Genomic DNA, 23,009 nt, shown 5'->3' with positions numbered 1-23,009 from the left:
CTTGCTTCTTCCTCAAGATGCACAGGGTGGGAGATTTGCGCTCCTTCAGATCTGCCTCCCACAATTGGGCAGTTCTCCTGAGCAAGTGCCCTTGAAACACACGGATGCTATCTCACACCGCTCTCCTTCATTTCAGAGGAGCTGGCTTTCCACTGAGATCTGTCCGCCTCCCAGTCTGCTCTGCCCATTATTGGGCTTCTTCTCAATGGCGCTGGCTCAGGAGAACTTTCTCCCACGTGTTAATGAGCAGAGCATACCAAATGTCTTGGCGTGACAATAAGCATGTAAGAGTCAGCATTCTGCACAAATCCCATGCCCCTTTGCTAGATCTTTTATAATGAGCATCACTTATCAGAGTTTTCTGACAAAGCAGCCTATATATTATTTTTTTCTAAATAAAATGGCCCTTTTAAAGAACTCGGACCACTTTGCTGAGGTCATCCGAGGTTCGAGACCCACACTGGACAAAAGATTCCTGCATTGCAGGGGGTTGGACTAGATGACCCCCAAGGTCCTGTCCAATTCTATTATTCTAAAGTCTCTGCAGGCAGGCTTGTCTTCAAGAGCTCCCAAGCAAGCTTCACGACCACACAAGCCCTCTCGTGTTCCCACAATGAGCCTGAAGCCCTTGCTGTAACTCTGAAGAAGCCATGCAAGCAGCCAGGAATTTTTGCCACTCCCTCCTGTGGGCAAAAGTAGCTGGTTTCCCTCACACACATACCTTGGCCAGAAAGCTGTTGCGAGCCCCATTTTTACAAAGGATGCATTGCATTTTTCTTAGCATTCCTTTTCCAAAGGAAGGCCTCCTAATGCAGAGCACTCCAGACACCTCCCAGTAGATCCCAATCTGCCTCCTAATGGACACATGCACCATTTGTTCACATAATATGCCCCTGAGCATCTTGCTCCCCCACCTAAGCCTCTCAGAATAATTTCCTCTGGGAGGCATCAGGAGAGGAGGGACTTGCCTGCCTGCCAGCCAGCTAGCAGGCCTCAGTGCAAAAGCAAGGAGTCCTCCAATATTTACCGTATTTTTTGCTCTATAAGACTCACTTTTTCCCTCCTAAAAAGTAAGGGGAAATGTGTGTGTGTCTTATGGAGCAAATGTAGGCTGTGCAGCTATCCGAGAAGCCAGAACAGGAAGAGTTGCTGCGCAGCAATCCCTCTTGCTGTTCTGGCTTCTGAGATTCAGAATATTTTTTTGTTTTGTTTTCCTCCTCCAAAAACTAGGTGCGTCTTGTGGTCTGGTGCATCTTATAGAGCGAAAAATACGGTACCTGGCTGCTAACAACTTCCGTGCCCCTGACAGCTTCTGCCAGATGAGCAAACAGAAGGTGCATCTTGCAGAACCCTTCCCTTATAAAACAAATAAATATAAAAGCTAAACTGAGAAATTAGAATCGGATCAAGAAATTACAGTCGTACCTTGGATCCCGAACGTCCTGGAACTCGGGACATTTTGGCTCCCAAATGCCGCAAACCCAGAAGTGATTGTTCTGGTTTTTGAATCTTCTTTTGAAACCCGGGCTTCCGTGGCTTCTGATTGGCTGCAGGAGCTTTCTGCAGCCAATCAGAAGCCACGGTTTGGTTTCTGAACATTTTGGAAGTCGAACGGACTTCCGGAACAGATTCCGTTTGACTTCCAAGGTATGACTGTACAAGCAAATGGAAGGGGGTGGGAGGGAAGCAGCTTTCATCCAGCCAGAGCTTACGAGTTTTTCCTTTGAACAGCCTGACTAAGCTATCTGTCAACAGTAACGTCACACAAGTTTTTTTAGTGTGTGTTTGAATGTGTGAAAATGAGTGATTGATCGTGATAGCCACACACCCTAAAGCCAGGCCTTCGTGTACCTGTCACAAATAGAGGACAAGGTGGTTTCTTGTCCTGTTGCTAAAATGAAGAGCTGTGCCCTTTCTGTCGATCATCCTCTTCTGTTTCTCTAACAGAAGGATGCAGAGGAGAATACTGTATGTGGTGAAGGAATGCATAGTTCAAAAGGAACACACACACACCGTGCTTGATCTTATCAAGACATGAATAATTGGTTTTCTGGAGAAGACCCAAGTGTGTCAATCTGGCCTTGCATCCTTCTCCCAACTGTGGCTGGCCAGCAGCCTCAAGACCAGCAGTCCAGGGAGAAGCCCGTGACCCTTCCCTGGTTGACCCGCACCTATGAACCAAACCCAACATATCCTTTGTATTTTGTTTGATCTTTCAAAGGTAATGTTTGTTTGCAAAAAGCGTGATGCTGGCACGTTGGGACAGAACCCACATCAGTCCTTGGGACTCAGCCGTGCATCATCATCATCACAGATGCTCATACTTGTCGTAATGACTCCTTCCCCTTTCTGCCCCGCCTGCTCGGCTGAGTGTGCCGCCCCACCGAAAGTCAAAACGCAACTCAAAAGCGCCATATGAAGTCTATTTCTGAGGGAAGAGGAGCTGCACTGAATGTTATAACGTTGCAGGAAATAGCACAGCCTCGGGTGGAAAGAGCCCTCGCTGCCACCTACATGTTCCAAAAGGAACAATTACTGTCTTTGGCAATCAGAGGAACGTGAATGGTGGCATCATAAGGCGGGGGGGGGGAATCTGAGTGGCTTCCAGGGGGACGCCAGACCCCGAGAGAGCCTGAGAACAGAAGGGGGAGCCAAAGGCAAAGGTTCTTGATACCCCTTGATTCCCCACTGAAGGAAGAGAGCTTGGTAACTGGGCAGTTCATTTCCTTGGCTTGCTTTGAATTCTGGAAAGTTCCCCCGATCCCTTCCACCTGTTTTTGGCCAGAGACAGGGAGCCACAGTGATCCCCAAGTGGTGCCCTGGACAGTTTCCTATGGGAGTGAAAGCAATCAGCTCGGTTCAGAAAGGAAAGGAGGTAATCTCCTCCCTCAGGGACCATATCTAAGCTTGTGTACACATTCAGTTCACTCCCACTTCTGGTTTGGAAAGTGGAGTACAGTGGTACCTCGGGTTACATACTTAGTTCGTTCCGGAGGTCTGTTCTTAACCAGAAACTGTTCTTAACCTGAAGCACCATTTTAGCTAATGGGGCTTCCCGCTGCTGCCGCGCGATTTCTGTTCTCATCCTGAAGCAAAGTTCTTAACCTGAGGTGCTATTTCTGGGTTAGCGGAGTCTGTAACCTGAAGCGTATGTAACCCGAGGTACCAGTGTACACACAACATTAGCCACAATCCAGATCTATCCTATTGTTTCTGATGAAATACTCTGCTTTGGTGTGTTTCCCCACAAACTAGCTTTGATCCATTTTGAGAAGGGGGGACGACGACCCCGTCTTAGCTGTGCTTTTAAGCCTATAATGTGTGCACAGCCTTTGCCTTTTGACAGGTTCAGCTCTCATTGGATTCAGGGGCCAAGCAGTTTTCTGGCCACCAGGGAGGAGACATGCCACATTTACACTAACAAAACGTCCGTGGCACCTAGTGCCCACCCAGAGACTGGGGAAGGTGCCAGAAAGATTAAAAGCAGCAGAGAAATGACGGACTCGCCCATCAGCATCCAATCTGGCTGGAACACACACACCAAACTAGCCAAGAGGCACGTTCTGGGCTTTAAGGCAGCTCTCCCCTTTCTCCTGGGGTGGGGGGGGGATGTTTTAGCATAAATTGTTCTGGCTTCCAAAGTATCAGTCTTCAGAGGACATCAGAAAGCACGTTTAATTCCACAACTGACATGAAAATAAAGACGAGTTTTGTACAACTGCAGCTGCTAATATCTAAGGCAGTTAGAGAAATGAGATTATTCCACACCTCGGAGCAATGCAGAAGACTTGGGAGGCAACCTACCACCCACTACTGGCTAAGATGGAATGATGCTGCTCATTCCTTAACCACCATCTGAGAAGGACCACAGGACTACATGCTTTCTCTTCCTTCATTTCCTCACCCCTCGGATTCTACAGATTCCTCCTGCTGCTCTTAACCATGATTAAGTCAGCACTATGATTAACCACGGTGATCACGAACTAGAGAAATTCAGCTTGAGAAGGATGCAAAGCTGCCAAGACTACAACTCTCAGGAGCACCTGCTGGCAGAGGCTGTTTTGGGACTACATTTCCCTCTAGCCACAGTCAGAGGTCCAAGGCATCTAGGGAAGACCGACCAGCTTAGCTGGGCTAGAAGGAGTTTTAGCCCCCAACACCTGGAGGGCGCCAGGTCTAACTGAATTCACAGAGAGACACCAAATCTGAGCTTCCTTCACATCTGCAGCCTCTCTCATAGGGCAGGTCCATCGTGTGCTCTCCACTCCCAAGGTCTGTCCTTTCCACAGAAACAGGCTTTGCAAGTTTGGAACAGGATGGGTTTCCTGGAGAGGGAAAGAGAGAAAGAGAAAGAGAAAGACAGATTGTGCTGATAACAAACACACCCTCCTGGAAAAGGCAGATCATTTCCCATAACGTGAGCTCAGAAAATAGAATTTTTCCAAAGAGAGGAGAGAGGCTGTCCGTTCCCCTGAAGGCAGATCAAAGCAAAGTGGGCTTTGGCGGGGGGGGGGGGGCTGCACCGCTGCTTCCCTGCCCCCCTCCTTGTCCTGCTGCTGTTGCTTGTTCAGATATTCAGCTGCTTTCCTGAAGTGCTATTTGGCGAATCCTCCAACAGGCCAGGAACTTGTTATACCCACAGCTGGCTACTAGCAACAACTTGGGCTGGCTTGTGGGTTGGCTTCCAAAGTCTCTGGCGAGTCCCCTTCTATTTCTGCAACAAGGGAACAAAGAAATGGCCAAATCAATCCTTTCGGAACATCACTTTCCAGAAATGGTTAACAGGCAACAGCAGTGTTCATCCCAGTCTTCATAAACATTTGCACGGTGCTAAATGGGCAGGCAACCTTCCTGTGCTTGTCAGCATGAAGGCTGGGGTCCTACTGGCCTCCCTTCCCCAACCTGGTGCCCTCCAGAGGTTTGGGGCTGCAAGTCCTATCAGTACTAGTCACTGTGGAGGGGAGGAGCTACTATATGCATTTATAGTTATTATTTATTCATAAGAAGATTATATACCACTTAAGACAGAATCAGCTTACCCAAGGGAAGGTGTGCGTGCTACAGCAGAGAACACAGAGAAGTAGGAAAAGGGGCCCCAGATACCAGAAAGACTGCCTATAACCTATTTCATACTTTGAAGATGAATGTGAACATCTTGAACTGGGCCTGGGAACAGAACAGAAACCAGTGCAACCAGTTTTAAAACATGGATTATGCAAGTCCTAAGTGGAACCCTGGTCAGTCATTTTGCTACTGCATTTTCAGGCCTGCTGAAGTTTCCAAGTGGTCCTGCGATTCTGGGGGCAGATGGGGGTCGTAGCCCAAAACGGTTGGAGAGCAACCAATCGGCAAAGACTTTTCTAAGCAGAAGGAAAAGCTGTCTGGACCCCTCACTATCCTCATCCCTTGAAAATGTTTTGTTTTTAATCAGTTCAACCTACTGATGAGGTTTCCTGCACCAATTTGGGCCATTCGGCTGTTGCTCTTCTCCAGCTCCATCAGCATCGATTTTTCAAAGGCTAAGGCAGCAACTCGGGAAAAAAACCCCTTGACGTTTTCCCCTGGTGAAAGAAAGAGAGGGTGGGGAGGTAGAGGGAATCCTGTAACCTTTGAGGGGCTCAAGTAGATAGATAAGATAAACTTTATTCGCATTAGACAACGGCCATAGCAACATAAAACAAGTGGGGCTCAAGCAGTGTTTCCCAAACTTGGGCCTCCAGCTGTTTTGGACTACAATTCCCATCATCCCTGACCACTGGTCTTGCTAGCTAGGGATGATGGGAGTTGTAGTCCAAAAACAACTGGAGGCCCAAGTTTGGGAAACACTGCTTTAAAGCGTGCATGGCTAACCTGTGGCTCTCGAACTGCAGCAGTTGTAGTTAACTGCTGGCTGGGGATGATGGGAGTTGTAGTCCATCAAAATCCGGAGGTTCATGGGTTAGCCACTCCCGTTTTAAACACAGGGTGGTACTATAGGCAGCTGCTATAAACAAAAGAATGGCTCGTGTCTCTTCCAACATCCCTACCCACCACCCCCTCCCAAAAATGGTGGTGGGGAGTGTTCAAGGGACTACCTTTGGCATCTTGGCATGAGCCTGTGTGGAGTTCCAGAGCAGAAGGGTGCCTTTCACAAGGATCAAACTCTGCACCCAAGCAGAGCATCACTTTGAAAGACACTGTCCCACATAAGTCCCTGGGGAAGCTGGCAGCTTAACTCCTTGAAGGAGACCAGCTGGCATGCTCAGCCCTGCAGCACTGGCACTCCCAAACACTTCAATTGGCTCAGCTCACCTGTCTTGGCTGAAACGGACCAATATTCTGCCTGCATTTCATTGGCCAGGTGGATGGCGTCCTGTTCTGTCCGCTCACAGGCAGCGTCGGACTGAAAAAGAAAGGAACCACAGCCAAGGAACAGCAATCTCTATGTTGCGCTGCAAATGGGTAAACTTCCCCCTCACCCCCAAAACACAAATACAGTGGTACCTCGGGTTAAGTACTTAATTCGTTCCGGAGGTCCGTTCTTAACCTGAAACTGTTCTTAACCTGAAGCACCACTTTAGCTAATGGGGCCTCCTGCTGCTGCCGGAGCACGATTTCTGTTCTCATCCTGAAGCAAAGTTCTTAACCCGAGGTAATATTTCTGGGTTAGCGGAGTCTGTAACCTGAAGCGTATGTAAGCCGAGGTACCACTGTATGACCTACCTAACAGCCGTTTTTCCTTCTAAAGAACAGAGAGGGATTTGCTTCTGCAAAATGTGGCCATGAGTTGGCTTTGGAAAGAGATTAGACCAGCTTTTCCCAACTAGGGATGGGCAAGTCTGTCAATTCCAACTTCTCTCACCTTTTCAGCCCCCCACGCCCCACCCAATTCAGTTTGCTGCATTTCCACATTAGTTTCCCCCCCCCCAAAAAAAAAACAAGTCCCTGCAAAAATTCTTAAGTGTTTTAGGGCACATTTTTCCTGTGTACAGTTTCCCTTGATAAACACAGATGCTTACAAGTCATTTCCACTATGCCTTTTTATACACTTTTGGGGGCTGGTGAACTGTATAGGAACATTTGGAGAAGGGCAAATTTCTAAAGATAAAAGCTGAGTTTTCCTTCATTTTTTTAAAAAAAGGAAGTGTGAATGAGATGAGATTTGCATTTAGAAGTGAACCACATTGGATTCCTGCCCCCATCTCTCTCTCTAACCAGATGCCCTCCAGATGTTTTGGTTGGCAACTCCCACCAGCCCCAGCATCGTCCAGCTATGTGGGCTATGATGGAAGCTGCCGTCCAAAACATCTGGAGGGCACCAGGTTGGCAAAGGCTGAATTAGACCAATGCACTGAAGAATTAATCTGCCACACAGAAGCTGTAGAAGACTGTGCCATCTTTTAAGCTCTGCCTGCTGACACTAAAGAGCATCTGGCCATATGTGGTTGGATACATAAGGTAAGAACCTGTTCAGGACAATAAAATTTTGCTCACTTCTACCTGGGCAATTATTATATTCTTACTTCACAGTGTATGGAAAACGTAACACATGAACCTGCCCTTACAGTTGAACTCGTATTTTAATTAACTGTTTTTTCTTTTTCTGTTATGTTTTATTGTAATTTTATTGGTGTTAGCCACCCTGATCCCGGTTCTGGCTGGGGAGGGAAGGGTATAAATAAATAATATATATTATTTTTATTTTTATTTGAACCTCAAAGGAAAAAAATAGCATTTATGGTGGTGTTCTGCTGATTGAATTTTTCTACGGTATCTGCTCTCTGTTATTTGGAAAATACAAACTCTGTCCTTCTCCCACGTTTTGTAACTTTAACTATATATTTTTTCTTGTTTGTTTGCTTTAAGGTTCGATTTTACATTGATAAAAACCTTTATTATAAAAAAGAACTTGTCTCCATCCCATGATGTACAGCTATTACAGTAAAGGGGAGAAGCTGCCTTTAAGCATCTGTTGTCAGCCTAGATAGGCTGCTGGTCTCTTCTGAGTTTTAAACCTGCATTTTCCTCCCGCTGCCTTACCAAAGAAATCTGTCCAGAACTGACAACTGCATAATCCTTTGGGGGCACATTTCCCCTGCTTCAGCAGGGCAAGGAGCTGATGAGCAGAAATGGTTTGAAAAGACACCAGGAAAGAGTTTGTGCTAGAAGCTGCTCAGGATGATGATGAAGAAGAAGAAGAAGAAGAAGAAGAAGAAGAAGAAGAAGAAGAAGAAGAAGAACCCAACTCAACAGCAAGAAAAGTGAATTCTGAATCCTTGTCGGGTCTTGGCTATGGAAGGAAGCACAGACCACAGGGATCCCTTGCTCCAGCTTCTGCACACAAAGGACATTGTCCCTCTTTCTGCTTCAGGCCCCTTTTATCTATGTGTCCTGCATGCGTCGGCCAGGTATGTCCCAAGTGCTCCCAACTGGAGGCTTTATATTGCAGGCTCGATGTTCTGATACAGGTCACTGTTGTGCACCCACACGTTCTGTTTCCCCCAGTTGTGGTTATTGGTTGCAGTTCCGTTGCAGTTACTGATGGGCTAGAACTTCTTCTAGCCCTGCTGTTAGGCAAGTTGAGCTCCCGGCAACCAGCCATCATCACACAGTTACCATCCAGACGGGACAAATAAATTGTGTATGGAGACTGCAGTTCCGTAATACTGCTCAAGGTTCCGAGTAGAGCAGCTGCAGCATTTATTTTGCAAGCTGCAATGCACTTACCACTAAATCTTTTTTTGTTCCAACGAGAAAGACGAAGCTGGAGCCTGGTTCATTCTCCCTCAATGCATCCTCCAGCCACTGCCTGAAAAAGGAGGAGGAGGACAGAGGAAATGTCTGAAGGATTTAGAATGCACAAGATGGCTGAGTTTCATGTAAATGCTTTTAATGTTTGATGTTTTATTATGCTTTTATATGTACTGGAAGCTGCCCAGATGTGGCTGTGGCAACACAGCCAGATGGGTAGGGTATAAATGATATGATGCTGATGCTGCAAAAGGCAGTTTGCGTAGGATGAAAAATGACAAGGGATCAGCCCAGTGTGGAGAGTTCTGGAGGGAATGGGGGCTGCATACACACCATATATTTAAAGCACACAAAACTCAAACAGAATCCTGGGAACCATCACAGAGCTACAATTCACGGTACCCTTAAACCAGTGATGGGCAAACTTGGCCCTCCAGCTGTTTTGGCACTACAATTCCCATCATCCCTGACAACTGGTCCTGTTAGCCAGGGATGATGGGAGTTGTAGTCCAAAAAACAGCTGGAGGGCCAAGTTTGGCCATCACTGCCTTAAACAAACTACAGTTTCCAGAATTTTGCGAGGAAGGAGAATGGGCTTTAAATGTGTTTTAAAGGAATGGTGCACGGGAAGCCTCCATTAGCCAGAAGAGGAAGAAATACAATGTTGATGGAGGGGGAAGCCCCACAAAGTTCTGCTCTCATCAGCAGTAGTTTGGGCCAAATGCACATGGCAGTATTAATACTCTTTTCAGAGCTGAAAATATGAATAAATAAGCAACTTATGATATTGACATGCTAGATATAAGGATTTATCAGCCATTTCCGAAGTGGGAAGCCAGCACTGCTTGCTTGTAACTGACCACCTGGTATTGTTCTCCGTGTTAGGATTGGTCCTTGAATAAGAAGAAGAAGAAGAAGAAGAGTTTGGATTTGATATCCCGCCTTTCACTCCCTTTAAGGAGTCTCAAAGTGGCTAACATTCTCCTTTCCCTTCCTCCCCCACAACAAACACTCTGTGAGGTGTGTGGGGCTGAGAGACTTCAAAGAAGTGTGACTGGCCCAAGATCACCCAGCAGCTGCATGTGGAGGAGCGGAGACGCGAACCCGGTTCCCCAGATTACGAGACTACCGCTCTTAACCACTACACCACACTGGCTCTCATAAACAGGTGAGCAAGAGCCTAGGTCGGCCTTTGGACTACAACTCCCATCAGACCCTTGGCTGTGCTGGCTGAGGCTGATGGGAGTTGTAGTCCAAAACGTGAAGGGGTTACAGTTGGGGAAGGCCAGCCTCGTCTCCCGCACAATTCCCCCACCCTGAGCAAACTCACTGACATACGCTCCATTGTCCACCAGCCACATGTTGGCCGATTTCATTCATCCTGAAACAGAACCCCTGATCTTGGGTGTGATTGTGTGGTATATGAAAGTACAGAAAGTGATCCATTGGAGGAAAGCAGTAATGAGAGGAACTGGGATTAGCATGATGAGAACAGGAGGAAGGGGCAGAGGGGAGAGGAAATGGAAACCAGAGAAAGAGGAACACACACCATATGTTCTTTCCTCTTGAGAAAAAATAATACCTCCTCCTCTGCCAGTCCCCTTGGAGCAATGCCTCGTGTCTGGCCCACCAAAGGGGGTGAGCAACTTAGCCATCCTTACCAAGTGCAGACGGAAAACCCTGGAGGGAAGCCGGGCAGGGAGGCCCCCGTGGGACAGATAAATGGTGCCAGCACCAGGAAAATACAAACACCTCCAGGGAATATGTCAAAGGCTAAACAGAAACAAGACTGCAGGAAGGAGAGAGAGAGCGCACAGAGAAACTGTCTGCCACCAATTTCACATGAAGAGCAGCAATTTCTGTGTCACAAGGCAATGAGCTAATAAGAACCTCATTCTTTCAGCAAGTGCGACCGAAACCTCAATACCAACCCTCTCTATTTATCGGGGTGGGAAACCTGTGGCCAGTGGTGGTGGGAAGGGACTGGCAGAGAGACTGAACAGGAAGTGGAACCAGAGCCAACTCACTTTGGTTTTCTCCCTATCCTCCTCCTTCCTGCTCACACCCGCTGACAGGCCCACCCTGCTTAAGCCTGTCTAATCCCCCCAGTCCTCAGGAAAGTTTCTGCAAGAAAGAATGGCAAGGACTTACTTGGTGTGATCCAAAGTCTGGATGTCGGCCAAATCAAAGACTGTTATAATCACTGCAACAAAACCAAGAGAGGATTAGGAGACATTCTAGGTCCAGAAGGCAGGAGAAAGGAGTCATTTTAGTTCTGACTCAGCAGACATCCAGAAGGAAAGAGGCCGGGGACACAGGGCTGGCTTAAAATGCAACCGAGTTGTTCTTTTCCTCAAAGCCAGATTTTTTTGGGGGGGGGGATGCTTCAAAATGCAGTCTTTCATCAGAAATGACAGGATAGCTATGGATTGGGGCGAAGTCGTGTCTACACGGCTCCCCAAACCAGCGGTGGCAGTGCCCTGGAGGCTGAGTAAATGGGAGAATGTCTCCAGCCCCCAGGAGTCAGCTTTTGCCCTGCTAGCAAGGAAGCAAAAAGCTTTTGACTCACCTTCTGCTCCTCTGTAGTAGGCGGATGCAATGCACTTGAACTTCTCCTGGCCGGCTGTATCCCATCTGGGCAAGAGTGGAATAAGGGAAGTTTGATCAGTCATGGTGAGAGAGGGCCTAAGTGAGCCCAGGGATTAAGCAATGGCTTAGGAGTACAAGCTGAAGAAGACTGTGATGCTTGAGTCAATGTCATCTGGAAGATGCCCTTTTTCCTTTTTAATCACACTTCCGTCTTGGCCACTGGCCTTGCTGGCTGCTGGGGGGAGTTGGAGGTCAGCCAACAACTGAAAGATCCCCACAGATCCCCCTGCCCCTTGGTTTACAACTAGTAAAAAGTCTGTTTCTCAAAATGAATAATGGCTGCTCAGCCATTATTGGCCCCCTGAATGAAAGCTGTTCAACAGTGGAATGGACTTTAAAAACTTCGCTGGAGTTTTTAAAACAGAGGTTGAATGGACATCTGTCATGGATGCCTTAGCTGAGATTCCTGCATTGCAGGGGGTTGATCTAGATGACCCTTTGTGTTCCTTCCAGCTCTATGGTTCTATGTTTCTTTGATTCTGGCTGGCTCTGTTAAAACATCCCACATGTATGGTGAGCCGCGTGTTCATTTCCAACTTACATCTGAAGATTGTATGGCACTCCAGCTATCTCAAAACGCTCAATTTCAAAATCCACTCCGATGGTTGCCTTGTAATCCCGGTCAAAAACATCTTTACAAAACCTGCAAGGGAAAAATGGGTAGTACACACCTTATTGTTGTTATTATTGTTGCTATTATTATTATTATTATTATTATTATTATTATTGGCTGCTTTAGATTGTTTTTAATATTGTGCTTTAATTCTGTAACCTGCTCTGTGACCTTAAGGTGAAGGGCAGGAAATAAAATAAATAAGGGTGTGGGGATGCTGACAAGAGGATGTTTGAAATAAAGAGCAATGAAAAAAAGGCGAGGGAAGAAGACATGTTGGCTACCTCTGCCTTAAATCAAAAGTTTTCACATAGTTGTAGTATTTAAGAAATATTCCACTATTATTATTTATTCAATTTATATACCACCCTTAGATCCCAGGGTGATGAACAACATTAAAAACACATTACAGAACATCAAGGATAAAAACATAATAAAAAGCATACTATCAGCCAGATAAAATAATCATCATAATAACAGTCCTCTCCCCCACACTTTCACAGGCCATAGATTTATTTGATAGCCCTGGGCATGGGTAAAGAGGAATGTTTTTGCCTGGCGCCTAAAGACATGTAATGATGGCACCAGGTGAGCCTCTCTGGGAAGAGCATCCCACAATTGGGGAGCCACCACAGAAAAGGCCCGCTCTCTTGTACTAAATAAACTCTCTGAGAAAACCCTAGTAACCATTGTATGTGAGCGGAAGCTGTGTGGTTAAACACGCATCTAAGAGCCTTTCCAAGTTCTGAGCAGGAGGAACTCAAAAACAAAGACTGGCGGCTGTGTTTGTAGACATGGGCCAGGAGGAGACACATAACTGTAACCTGGGGTGTCTCCTCCTCTTGGTACCATCCTTAAGGAGTGCTTCGCAAGCACTGCTTCAAGCAGGTAAGCAGGTGATAGCTACGATGCAAACTCGTCAGCCAGAAAAGACTTATAAACTGAGGTCAGTGGCTGCACTTTGAGGCTGGAACTTTGGACAGTCTTTGACAAACACCACTAAAACTACGTGTCAAAACAGATTTGTACCTGTTGATGAGGCTTGTTTTTCCAACATAGAGGTCTCCCACCACAACCACTTTTGATATTTTTAGCCTGAAACACACATGTTGGTTTTTTTTCACATTGCACAGTGTCATTGAAATGGAAGAACCATATTAGATTAATACTTCTATTCGGACCAATAAAAACATTACAAAGAACACATACAGTATATGAGATACAAATAGTGCAGAGTAAAACACAAAAAATGCTTAAATAATAATTATTCTACCATAATCTGAATAAACTAGACAATACCCCAGATCCCTGAAATAAGCGTGTGTGTGAACCTTTCTTCAGCCTCTTGCGATCTTATTTGTGCTGCAATGTTCCTTCTAAATTGTCAACAGGTATCTTTTTTTTAGATTTTAAGGTTATATAGGCATTTGACACCCCAGCAATTTTGAAACATTGCAAAACGTATATTCTTAAGATTACAGGTCAATTCCAAAATACATAAGGAAACATTGCCTGTGACCAAAACTCTTGTTACGGCACAAAGCGTCATTTCTCCTTGATGCCGACTCACCCAACAGCGCCTGTGTTCTGTCTCCGACAGGCACTCCTCACCTGGGCGTGGAAGTGATCTTTGAGCTGGAGGCAGGCCTCAGGTGTGTACCACTGCAGACACACAGGAAGCAGGAGCATGAGATCAGCTGGGCCAGGATTTCACCTAGCCAGTCCTCTAGGACAGCTTTGCCCGGCCCAAGGCAAAATGTAGGACAGGCTCTGTTTTAGGGAATGCCTCAGGCCAGAGGGTTTCAACCTTTTGAGGTTCACGGCTCCCTTGACCAACTACATTCTTTCCACGGCACCCCTGGGGGGCTCAGGAGCCCAGTTACATCATCCCTTGCCTGCAGAGCTGGCACCTCCGGCTTTTCAAACATCTTCCGTTCCCTCAGCCTCCTCTCCCCTCTCTTTAGGAGTCCTCTGGGCAGCCACTGGTGCTGCCCCTGGTCTCTGAGCTCCCCCCCCCACACACAAAAAAGAGGTGCTTCCTCACACTGCCCCACAGGGCACCCCCCCAGCCAGCCCCAAAGGCACTATTTGCCTAAGGAGCTTGTGGCCAGGGCTGCTGCTGTAACAAACAGCCATGCAAGCCTTTGGGAGGCAGAAACGCGAGACGGCATCAGGGGAGGGAGGGAAGGAAAGAGGGGCAGAGGCTGGTGTGGCCCGTGGCACCCCTGACCACCATTCAAGGCACGCCAGGGTGCCAAGGCACACTGGTTGAAAATCACTGCCTCAGGTTGTCAGGGAATGAGCCCAGTGGACACAGGAGGACAGTTTGCCTACCTTGGGGAAGTGGGAGATGGTTCTGTCTCTGCTCACAGGTGGCGTCACATGCAGGAAGTTGGCCTTCATTGCCCAAATCCAGTGGGTGCTGACAATACAAACCAGAAAACTATCGCTGGTATCTAACACCTGTCAAACCAGGAAAAATGTATAGGACGAGTAGTAAAATCTGTTGGAAATGTAAAGAAAAGGATGGTGATTTTTACCACATGTGGTGGACATGTGATAAAATGAAAGAGTTTTGGGAATTGATCTATAATGAATTAAAAAAGATGCTTAAATAGACATTCCCAAAAAAGCCGGAAGAACTACTGCTAGGTTTGATAGGAGAGGATATTAAGAAGATGGACCAAAGATTATATATGTATGCTACGACAGCTGCCAGGTCTATATAAGTGAGAACTGTAGAAATTTGAAGACATTAGCAGGACTGAAATAAATCTTATGTCATGGTTTAGTTATTATTAAGGAACTGTGGATTAGTGATTGGAATAAGAAAACCTGCGGAAGGGAAGGAGGGAAGTCAACTGCTCTACGGAGCGTAAAGTAAGACAGATGTTAAAAGATTTGAAATATTTGTATATCTTGTTGGTGTTGGTGTATTTGAAATTAAAACTTAATTAAAAGCATTTTTTTAAAGAAAAAGACAATACAAACCAGAAAACAATATTGGGGTCATATCAGGGGACTTGCCAACAGCGAAACACAACACCAGCACTTAACGCTTGTGTTTTTGCAGTCCTGACAAAAGTAGTTGGTTGGTTGGTTGTTTTTGTAAGGTATTCCTAGAACTGGGTACGTTTATTGCCTCTGAGGCAGAGCAGAGCCATCATGGCTGGTAGCCAAGGATAGCCTCGTCCTCCATGAATTTGTCCAATTCTGTAATTTCCCAGTCTGGACTGTACTAAAAACTTGTGGGTGTGTCTGTTTTCCCTGACTAGTAGTTCCATGTTTGATTGCAAGCTAAGGAAGTTAGCAGCCTGTTGGCTGGTGAGCCTGGCATTTTCCTGAATAATAAAACAGCAAGGCCTTTCATGGATAAAGGATATCGCCAGGATGTTGCCATAGTAGAGGTGAGTGGCATTCTGAGCTTACAATAGCTCAGAAAGAGAGCAGAGGGGGACTCCCTTTGCGAGGGCCTCATTTCACAGTGAACATGCCTTTATCCATTTGGATTATATTTTAACTCACTTTAACCATCTCCCTGGCCGCCTCGTGCCACTCCAGAGGCTCAGCTGGAAAACAACTTCAGTTAGCAAACCGCAATGGTCCTGTCCGTCATTATGCAAGTCCCCCATCTGTCATAATGTTAATTTAAAACTCATGATCCATCTGATTTCCAAAATGAACTTAGGAGGCTAATAAAGCAGGAAATGCCATACAATATTTAAAAGCCTATGTCACGCCCACCATTCCTAAAAAACAACAACCCCATCTGCAGTTGTAAAATATCAGGATTAGAAACCAACACCAGGAACGAAGTCTGGGCATAGCGGCAAGACACCAAAACTAACCCAAGAGTGTTCAGCCAAAAGTCTTTTTCGGAACAGCTTTGTTTTGCAAACCTCTTAAGGAGAAGAGCAGTCTTTTCCAGCCTACAGGAGTCATGTTCCAAAGCATCTGAAGGGCACCATGTTGGAGGGAACTGAGTGTCAGGGCTTGATGGCTCTCACTTGGCATTCCTCAGGAAAAGCCATACACTAGGGCTGGGGAACATTCATGGCTCTCCAGATGTTGATGGACTCCCAACTCCCATCAGCCACAGCCAGCATGACCAAGGTTTGTGGATTAGGGGAACTGAATAGCTCAGTTGGTAGAGCACGACACTCTTAATCTCAAGGTTGTGGGTTCATGCCCCATGTTGGGCAATAGATTCCTGCATTGCAAGGGGTTGGAGTGATGACCCTCATGGTCCCTTGCAACTCTATAGTTCTATGATTCTATGAATATGGGGAAGGCTTCGTAGCTCAGTGGTAGAACATGTGCTTTGCATGCAGAAGGTCCCAGGTTCAGTCCTCAATGGCATCTCTAGGTAGCAGTAGGACACACGCCTCACTTGAAGCTGCTGCCAACCAAACCAGTGTTTCCGTGCACTCTGGCACTCGTCATGGTGCCCTGTTGCACCAGAAGCGGTTTAGTCCTGGGACTTATGTTCACATGTGGTCAGGATGTAAATATATAAAAAAAATTTGCCAAAGGGTGTTTAAGGAGATAACAGAAATCACTGGGTCCAGAGGTAGAATTATTATTGATTTACGATGGGGTGGAAGGTTCACAGGCTATGAAGGACTTGTTCACAAATTTATTGACAGCTGCACGAGTTATTATAGCTAGGAAGTGGAAGGGACAAGGTGAATATAAAATGGAAGAATGGCATAAAGAGGTGCGGGACATAGCAATTAATGATAAATTAACATGTGCTATTAAGGTAAGACGATGAAGACTCAGGATAAATTATTTTAAGGAGATGTGGAAGGTATTTGTAGAATTTGTACTGTTAAAACGGAAAGGGGTCAAACCATCGCAAGAGGTGTTGAAATTTTGGGCAGTTGGATAGTTACAATGGAATGGTCTTGGGGGTGGGGTGCACATTTTTATTTAATTAATATTATTACTTTGTTAAAAGAAAAGAAAAAACCAAAAAAGAAGCGGTTTAGTCCCAGAAAGCTATCTGTGGACAAACGCCAGCTCCCTCAGCCTGAAATGAGAAGAGTGCCGTCCCCCATAACAAAGTTTCTGTCCAGGGGTCCTTTACCTTTTTTACCTGTATATGGTGTCGCGTAAATAAACAAATAAATAAAACACTTGGAGGGCACCAAGTTGGCAAAGGCAGCGTGGGGTGTGTGGATATGGTTGTGTAGGACCATTTGGATCTCTGGCTCCAAAGTGGCCAGCCACTGTAAAAATGTGCCTCTCTCTCTCTCAATGCTTTCTCTTCCAGGTGTGGGGATTCATTTGTGAATGTCAAAAAGAGCATGGTGGAGAAAGCTGCTGTACAATCTCCTCTATGTGGGTTTTGCATTTGTGTTACAAACAGGTAAAAGAGGAGGGGGAGCCATTTAAGCCTTATGTGGATGGTAGGGAGGGAAATCACCCTAGTTCAACCAGTCTGAAGCTGCAAGGTGACCATGAACAGCTTGCAGAATCACTTGGTCTAAGCTGGCCTTTGGATAATTTGCAAAAAAGCAAGGCGGTGGGGGGCTGAGCCTATCCCCACCACCACCACCCCCAGCAGACCAGGGGCTTTCCCCTGCCCCCCCCCTCGGCATTTACAAAAAAGGGGCAATTTTGGCAAAGAGTGAGAGGAAAAACGACTCACCATGCAAGAGCTGCTTCCAGGTCTGGAAAGGGGCTGCCGCGTCACCATAGGAACCAGAGCGCCTCCCTCTTAGAAGGTGGAGTTAAAATGCAGAGAAACCAACCACCTGAGAGATCTGGCAGACCTTAAAAACCACTGAGAAGAAGGGAGAAAACCTGGTTAATGAATGCCAGATGTTGGCATGCTCAGCTGAGCAACGCCTCCTGCTGCTAGTATAAAGCTGGACAGTTTTATTAAAGGAAAAAGGGGAAAAGGAAAAGAACGGAATCACCAGCATTATTAAAATTATTGTTGTTTTTATTCCTTCCATTTACAGTATAACCCAGCTTTTCATCCAGGGAGCTCAAGGTGGTTTACATGGTTGTCCAACTTCCCATTTCATCCTTACAACAATCCTGTGAGGTAGGTTAAGGCTGAGAGACGGGGACTGGCGCCCAGGGTCAGCCGGTGAGTTTCATGGCTGAGTGGGGGATTCGAACCCTGATCTCTCCTAGGTCTTTGCCCCAAACCCTAACCGTTACACCACAGTGGCTCTGGTTTATATCCGGACAAATGTTTGCAACATCCGTATTTCACTGGAAACAAAACGAGGAGACCATGTACACCACCCTGAGCTTCTTGGAAGAAACTATAGAGGCAACGCAACGCAATCAATTAAGAGCGTTCCGCATTTACCCAACCTGGAGCCCTGCAAGTACTTTGGACTACAACTCCCATCAGCCTCAGCGAGCACAGGGCTGGGGAGACCGCCGCAGTGCTTGCTGGGGCTGATGGGAATTGTAGTCCAAAGAATTTGGTAGGCGCCAGTGGCGAGGAATCTGTCTGGGTTTCCCGCAGGGGCAGCGCGGGCTGCAGAGACTGGCATTTGAGGGCTACCACCTCTCTCTCGCCTGGCCTCCCCACCACGACACATCCTGCCCAGCCGCCACTTGCGGGAATTACGACATTTGCGCTCAATCGGACTCCGGCGACACCTCGTAGAGGGTTTTTTTCCCGCGTGCGTAGTTATGTATTCACAGATCTGGACGTAGGGAGCGAGGGCGTCGCGGTCGCTTAGCAACCAGAGGCCTAGGCAGGGCGGCGAACCGGCCGCTTTCGGAGTTGACGTTTCTCCCCACTTTGCTAAACTGGGTTTATCGGGTTCCCCCTCTGCCATTTCTATTTTGCGTGTGTGCACCAAGTAATATATTTTCCCCAGTTGCTATCGTTCATTTCGATGTTAAATTATTATTATTATTATTTTAAATTTTTAAACAAGAATTCCCACGTTTTTCATTCGTGCTTCTCTTTCAGGGTTAATATTATTGTTGTTTGTTTCTATTGAATCGCGGGTGGGGGTTGGAGGGGAGAAGGATAGATACTTACCTTTAAAATCCTGTCTTGCTTTCATTTGCAACAGGTGTCCCCCACCCCGCTCCAAAAAAATACACGTGTCCTGTTGGTGCGTGTGTCTTGGAACTGAAGCAAAGACACACACAACTGCTGCTCTTGTTTCCCCTCCCTTTGCCCTAAGCAGCTTTTTTCCCTTTCCTTTTTTAGGGCTGCTGTGGTACAGAAGGAACTTGGGATGGCGCTCCTGCCCCGTATCTCCTCCAAACTGCCCCCTGATATCGACCCCACGAAAGCCCCCATTGCCTATGGCCGAAGGGGTCTCCCAAAACTGAACGAGGAGCTGGAAGACCCCGACCTTCTGACCCGGCAGCGGGCGCTGATGGCTCTGTGTGATTTGGTGCACGACCCAGAGAATGTCTACGAAGCCATTAGACTCGGTAAGAGATGCCACTTTTGCCTGGACTGAACATGAGAATTATAGAATCATAGAGTTGAAAGGAACCACCAGGGTCATCTAGTCCAACCCCCTGCAATGCAGGAATCTTTTGGCCAATATAGAGCTCGAACCCACAACCTTGAGATCCAAAGCCTCATGCTCTACTGATTGCACCTTGTTGGCTATTTATTTGGTAGAAGGTCGGCGGTTTGAATCCCTGTGATGGGGTGAGCTCCTGTTGTTCGGTCCCTGCTCCTGCCCAACTTGCAGTTTGAAAGCACATCAAAGTGCAAGTAGATAAATAGGTACCGCTCCAGCGGGAAGGTAAATGGCGTTTCCGTGCGCTGCTCTGGTTCGCCAGAAGTGGCTTAGTCATGCTGGCCACATGACCCGGAAGCTGTACGCCGGCTCCCTCGGCCAATAAAGCTAGATGAGTGCCGCAACCCCAGAGTCATCTGCGACTGGACCTAATGGTCAGGGGCCCCTTTACCTTTTACTCTTATCTATATACCACCTTTCAGGATACAAGTCCTTCCAAGGTGGAGTACAAGTACCGGTAATATTCAACTTTTTGGGGGGTGGGATAAACAATCCACAATGTCAACATATACAAAGCCATTAGATTCCTTCCCCCAGGGCAGTGGGTGATAAAAAGGGCCCTATTAGAGGTCAGAATGGTGGGATAGTCAAACTATAGCAGGCCTGGGTGGCTTCTTCATCTGCCTCCTTCCCTCCCACAGGGCAGTTCATGATACATGCTCCAGTGGAAGTGGGGAGGGGTGACACAATGGCCCTAACATACAGGCTTGATCACCAATCTCTTTGGGTCTATGGGTACACTTGCAAACTGGATAAATTGGCATACAACCAAGTCCACACTTTAGCCTATTTTATAGGCTACAGTAGGTAGAATGCTTCTCCCATGCCTACTTTCAGAAGGGTGAAAGGCAGCAATGTGGAGGGGGCAGAACCTGTGAGCGGCAGGACAGACCTCTGCAGTCACATGCTGGGGACCACCTGCCCTGCTGCAAAGCTAGCAGCACATTGTCACAGTGCACTGTGGTTGGTCAACAAACTGCTGGATCTTTCCCAACTTTGATTTGGTAGTCATTCAGATCAGGCTATAAAATGGTTTTCTTGAAAAGGAAAAAGGTGCAGCAGTTGTTTGGGGTTGGATCATTTATTTATTTGCAAAGGTGGGTGTTTGCCTGCCCCTTATTTAATTCAGTTCATGGAACAAGGGACCGAGTTGAGAATACCTACATTTCCAGTAGGATATCACAAAGCTACAGAGACATCCTACTGTGAGTAAATACCAGCAAAATGTTATTTGTCTTTGCATCCTTTGTGCTAGTATGTATGTGTACCGTACTGCTGCAAAAAGTAGGTTCAGGATGAACACATGAAAAGTGCAATTAATGCACAGGATGTCCAAATTTAGAGGCAGTCTGTTTCTAGCAGTACCAGATGGCAGATCCCACCCACTGCGGGAACTGCTACATTGGACTGGGTGGACCTTTGGTCAGATCCAGCAAAGCAATGTTTAATGTTCTTTTGAAAAACCTTTTGAGCTGAAAAGGAGAGCTTACGGTACATAAATCATAGGACCTAAAAGACATTGTAATCATAGTAGATACCGAAGTATTCCAGAAGGCATCCCAGGAAACTGTTCCAGAGCACATGAGCAGGCAACCCACTTCAATATTTATTTTGCACATGGTTAAGGAAAATGTGTGTGTCCAAACTTCATTCACCTGGAGATCATTCTTATACAGGTTGTAAATATTTTTTAAACAGTTTCAATTAATATATCTTCATCATTGTTACAAAGATCAAAATAACAATAGCTAATAGAACAAAAACAGAAATAAAGGAACAGAACCATACACATGTTGTGAATATTATTTGCCCATTGGGCACTCTAAATAATCAATATATAGTCATCTCTGATGAGTTTCAGAGGCAACTGCTTTCATTCTACTTGGTGGCTGTTTTTAATTCTACCACTGCCTTCTGTGTGTTTTTTTCTATTGTGGTGGTTTAATGAGTGTATTATAATTTTGGCCTAGATGTCTGTTGAAGTGTGGCACCAAAAAATTTATTAAAAAAATGTGTCTTTCAGGATTTCTAGATAATTTGAAGATATTGCTTTTAGATGAAGACAGCACCGTGCGACAGAAAACAACAGAGGTTCTTTATATTATGGCAACACATTCTGTTGGCAGGTAGGTATTTGCTGAAGTTTAATGCAAATGTTTTAGAGTAGGGATTTTCTTCTGTTCTGCAACATATTTTCCCAGGTTCGAATAGGGGAGTTTAATATTGTGCTTATACAAACCACTTCTTACCAATACATTTTCTGAATGTAGGACCGGCTTCCTAGAAAATGGAGTCATTCCAGCTCTGGCACAGCTTTTGGATGATCCTGTTGACATCTGCCGGTGGAATATGCATTATGCACTGAAACTCGTGTCAGAATTGCCTCTAGGTAAGGTGGATTAAATTTCATAAGATTTACAACGCTGACTGCTCAACTGCTCTGCTCATAACCAAGCAAAGGCTAGAATTTCATGTTGATTTCACCTAACCCCCTTGTGTCTTGTGACCTGGCTTTCTTGCTTGACTCAACGGGAGCTACTATTCTGTAGCCATGGTCTGTGTATGTGGCCCACACACTATGTGGCGTGGATTGAGAATGCCTGAAGCATAGCCAGGATTTATGTTGGGGAAGCAGGCTTTATGTTAGGGGGACAGAACCGAGCTGTTAGTTATTTTTATTTATTTACTTGATTTAGGGGGGCAGCTGCCCCCCACCTTTCTTTTGATTCCCCCCGTGGTCTGAAGGAAGGTTGGGAGGAGAGGGTGGCAAACTGGGTCACTTCTCCTCCCACAGCTATTGAACAGGCTACTTCAACTCATTTAGAGGCAATTTCCTTTTCTCCAGGGAATCTTGGTTCTGTGAGCGGGTCTGGGGGCATGGGTCTTATTTTCAGCTGTCCCATGATAATTTGACAAAAGCCTTGCCATTTAAAGTGCTCTACATATGTGTAGCTTAGAAATACCCTATGGTCCTGTGGTTTTGTGATTTGGTGGTGCTGGAGAGCATTTTGAGTGTGCAATGAACTTCAGGTTAGAAACCAGTTTTGCCTCTGCTTCTTTCTCTTAAAATTCTTTGAGTGAAAGGAACCGTCCTTGCCTTTGCTGAGCCGAAGTAGTATGACACTTAAGATGAGATCAACTAGAATTATCAAGTCCACACTGTGGTCTTTAGACAAAGTGCTCAGTTTTAGCCTCTCAAGTGTATTATTAAGGGTAATAATACTGGCTTATGTTTACAAGGTTGTTGTACAAACACTATGTAAGGTTATGCAGTAACAGATTAAAAAAAAACCCAGCAACCCTATTGTCTGTGATCCATTTTACTTGTTTATTGCTGCCTGTCCACATTATCCCTTGTTACTTCATCCTCCCTCCCTCCCTCTCATGGTTCCCAATTCCCTCCCAGTCCTGCAGTGGGATTTCAATATAGGTCAGATGTTCTTCAGGGCAAGGATGGCTTTTTGCCTTTTTTTTTGCTTTGCCACTGTGTAAAGAGC

At 46.1% G+C, this 23,009-nt stretch overlaps 2 protein-coding genes across 9 annotated transcripts in view; one reads left to right on the top strand and one right to left on the bottom strand.

The window, feature by feature from the left end:
* Window positions 1-3,657: 3,657 nt before the first annotated feature.
* RAB36 (RAB36, member RAS oncogene family) lies at window positions 3,658-18,657 on the bottom strand. Of its 5 annotated transcripts, none has more exons than XM_080986458.1 (13): window positions 18,525-18,657; window positions 17,646-17,780; window positions 15,518-15,624; window positions 14,327-14,414; window positions 13,563-13,654; window positions 13,022-13,087; window positions 11,921-12,022; window positions 11,300-11,364; window positions 10,882-10,933; window positions 8,707-8,788; window positions 6,292-6,382; window positions 5,442-5,561; window positions 3,658-4,714 (listed from the first exon to the last, which is right to left on the bottom strand). In XM_080986458.1, exons 2-13 carry the CDS (start codon window positions 17,691-17,693, stop codon window positions 4,650-4,652), a joined length of 978 nt encoding a protein of 325 aa, XP_080842584.1. In that variant the 5' UTR covers window positions 17,694-17,780; window positions 18,525-18,657; the 3' UTR covers window positions 3,658-4,649. The 5 variants fall into 5 exon arrangements, with proteins under 5 accessions (XP_080842584.1, XP_080842585.1, XP_080842586.1 ...); XM_080986459.1 differs by having other exon boundaries at window positions 15,518-15,561; XM_080986460.1 differs by lacking the exon at window positions 15,518-15,624 and having other exon boundaries at window positions 14,327-14,455.
* RSPH14 (radial spoke head 14 homolog) overlaps window positions 18,504-23,009 on the top strand; it is a 60,016-nt gene continuing 55,510 nt past the window's right edge. The window contains exons 1-4 of one of the 4 annotated variants that reach the window (XM_080986448.1): window positions 18,504-18,642; window positions 19,185-19,414; window positions 21,536-21,638; window positions 21,783-21,901. In XM_080986448.1, the coding sequence (XP_080842574.1) occupies window positions 19,213-19,414; window positions 21,536-21,638; window positions 21,783-21,901 (424 nt within the window). In that variant the 5' untranslated portion in view covers window positions 18,504-18,642; window positions 19,185-19,212. Of the gene's footprint in view, window positions 18,643-18,679; window positions 18,940-19,184; window positions 19,415-21,535; window positions 21,639-21,782; window positions 21,902-23,009 lie in introns of those variants that run through there. The other 3 variants (XM_080986451.1, XM_080986450.1, XM_080986449.1) reach the window with 3 other exon arrangements.

The sequence above is a fragment of the Podarcis pityusensis genome, assembly GCF_964106645.2.
Source record: "Podarcis pityusensis genome assembly, chromosome: 16".
NCBI lineage: Eukaryota > Metazoa > Chordata > Lepidosauria > Squamata > Lacertidae > Podarcis > Podarcis pityusensis.
Note: the sequence above shows the minus strand (reverse complement) of the source record. Positions and strands in the feature narration are given on the sequence as shown.

What these genes read in the sequence shown, in the direction of transcription:
- RAB36 (XM_080986458.1), bottom strand. Translation starts at nt 17,693, where the DNA reads ATGGTGACGCGGCAGCCCCTTTCCAGACCTGGAAGCAGCTCTTGCATG. An exon ending in CTGGAAGCAGCTCTTGCATG is followed by an intron (nt 15,625 to 17,645) that starts GTGAGTCGTTTT and finishes ACATTATGACAG; the next exon opens with ATGGGGGACTTGCATAATGA. An exon ending in GTGCCATACAATCTTCAGAT is followed by an intron (nt 11,365 to 11,920) that starts GTAAGTTGGAAA and finishes ACTCTTGCCCAG; the next exon opens with ATGGGATACAGCCGGCCAGG.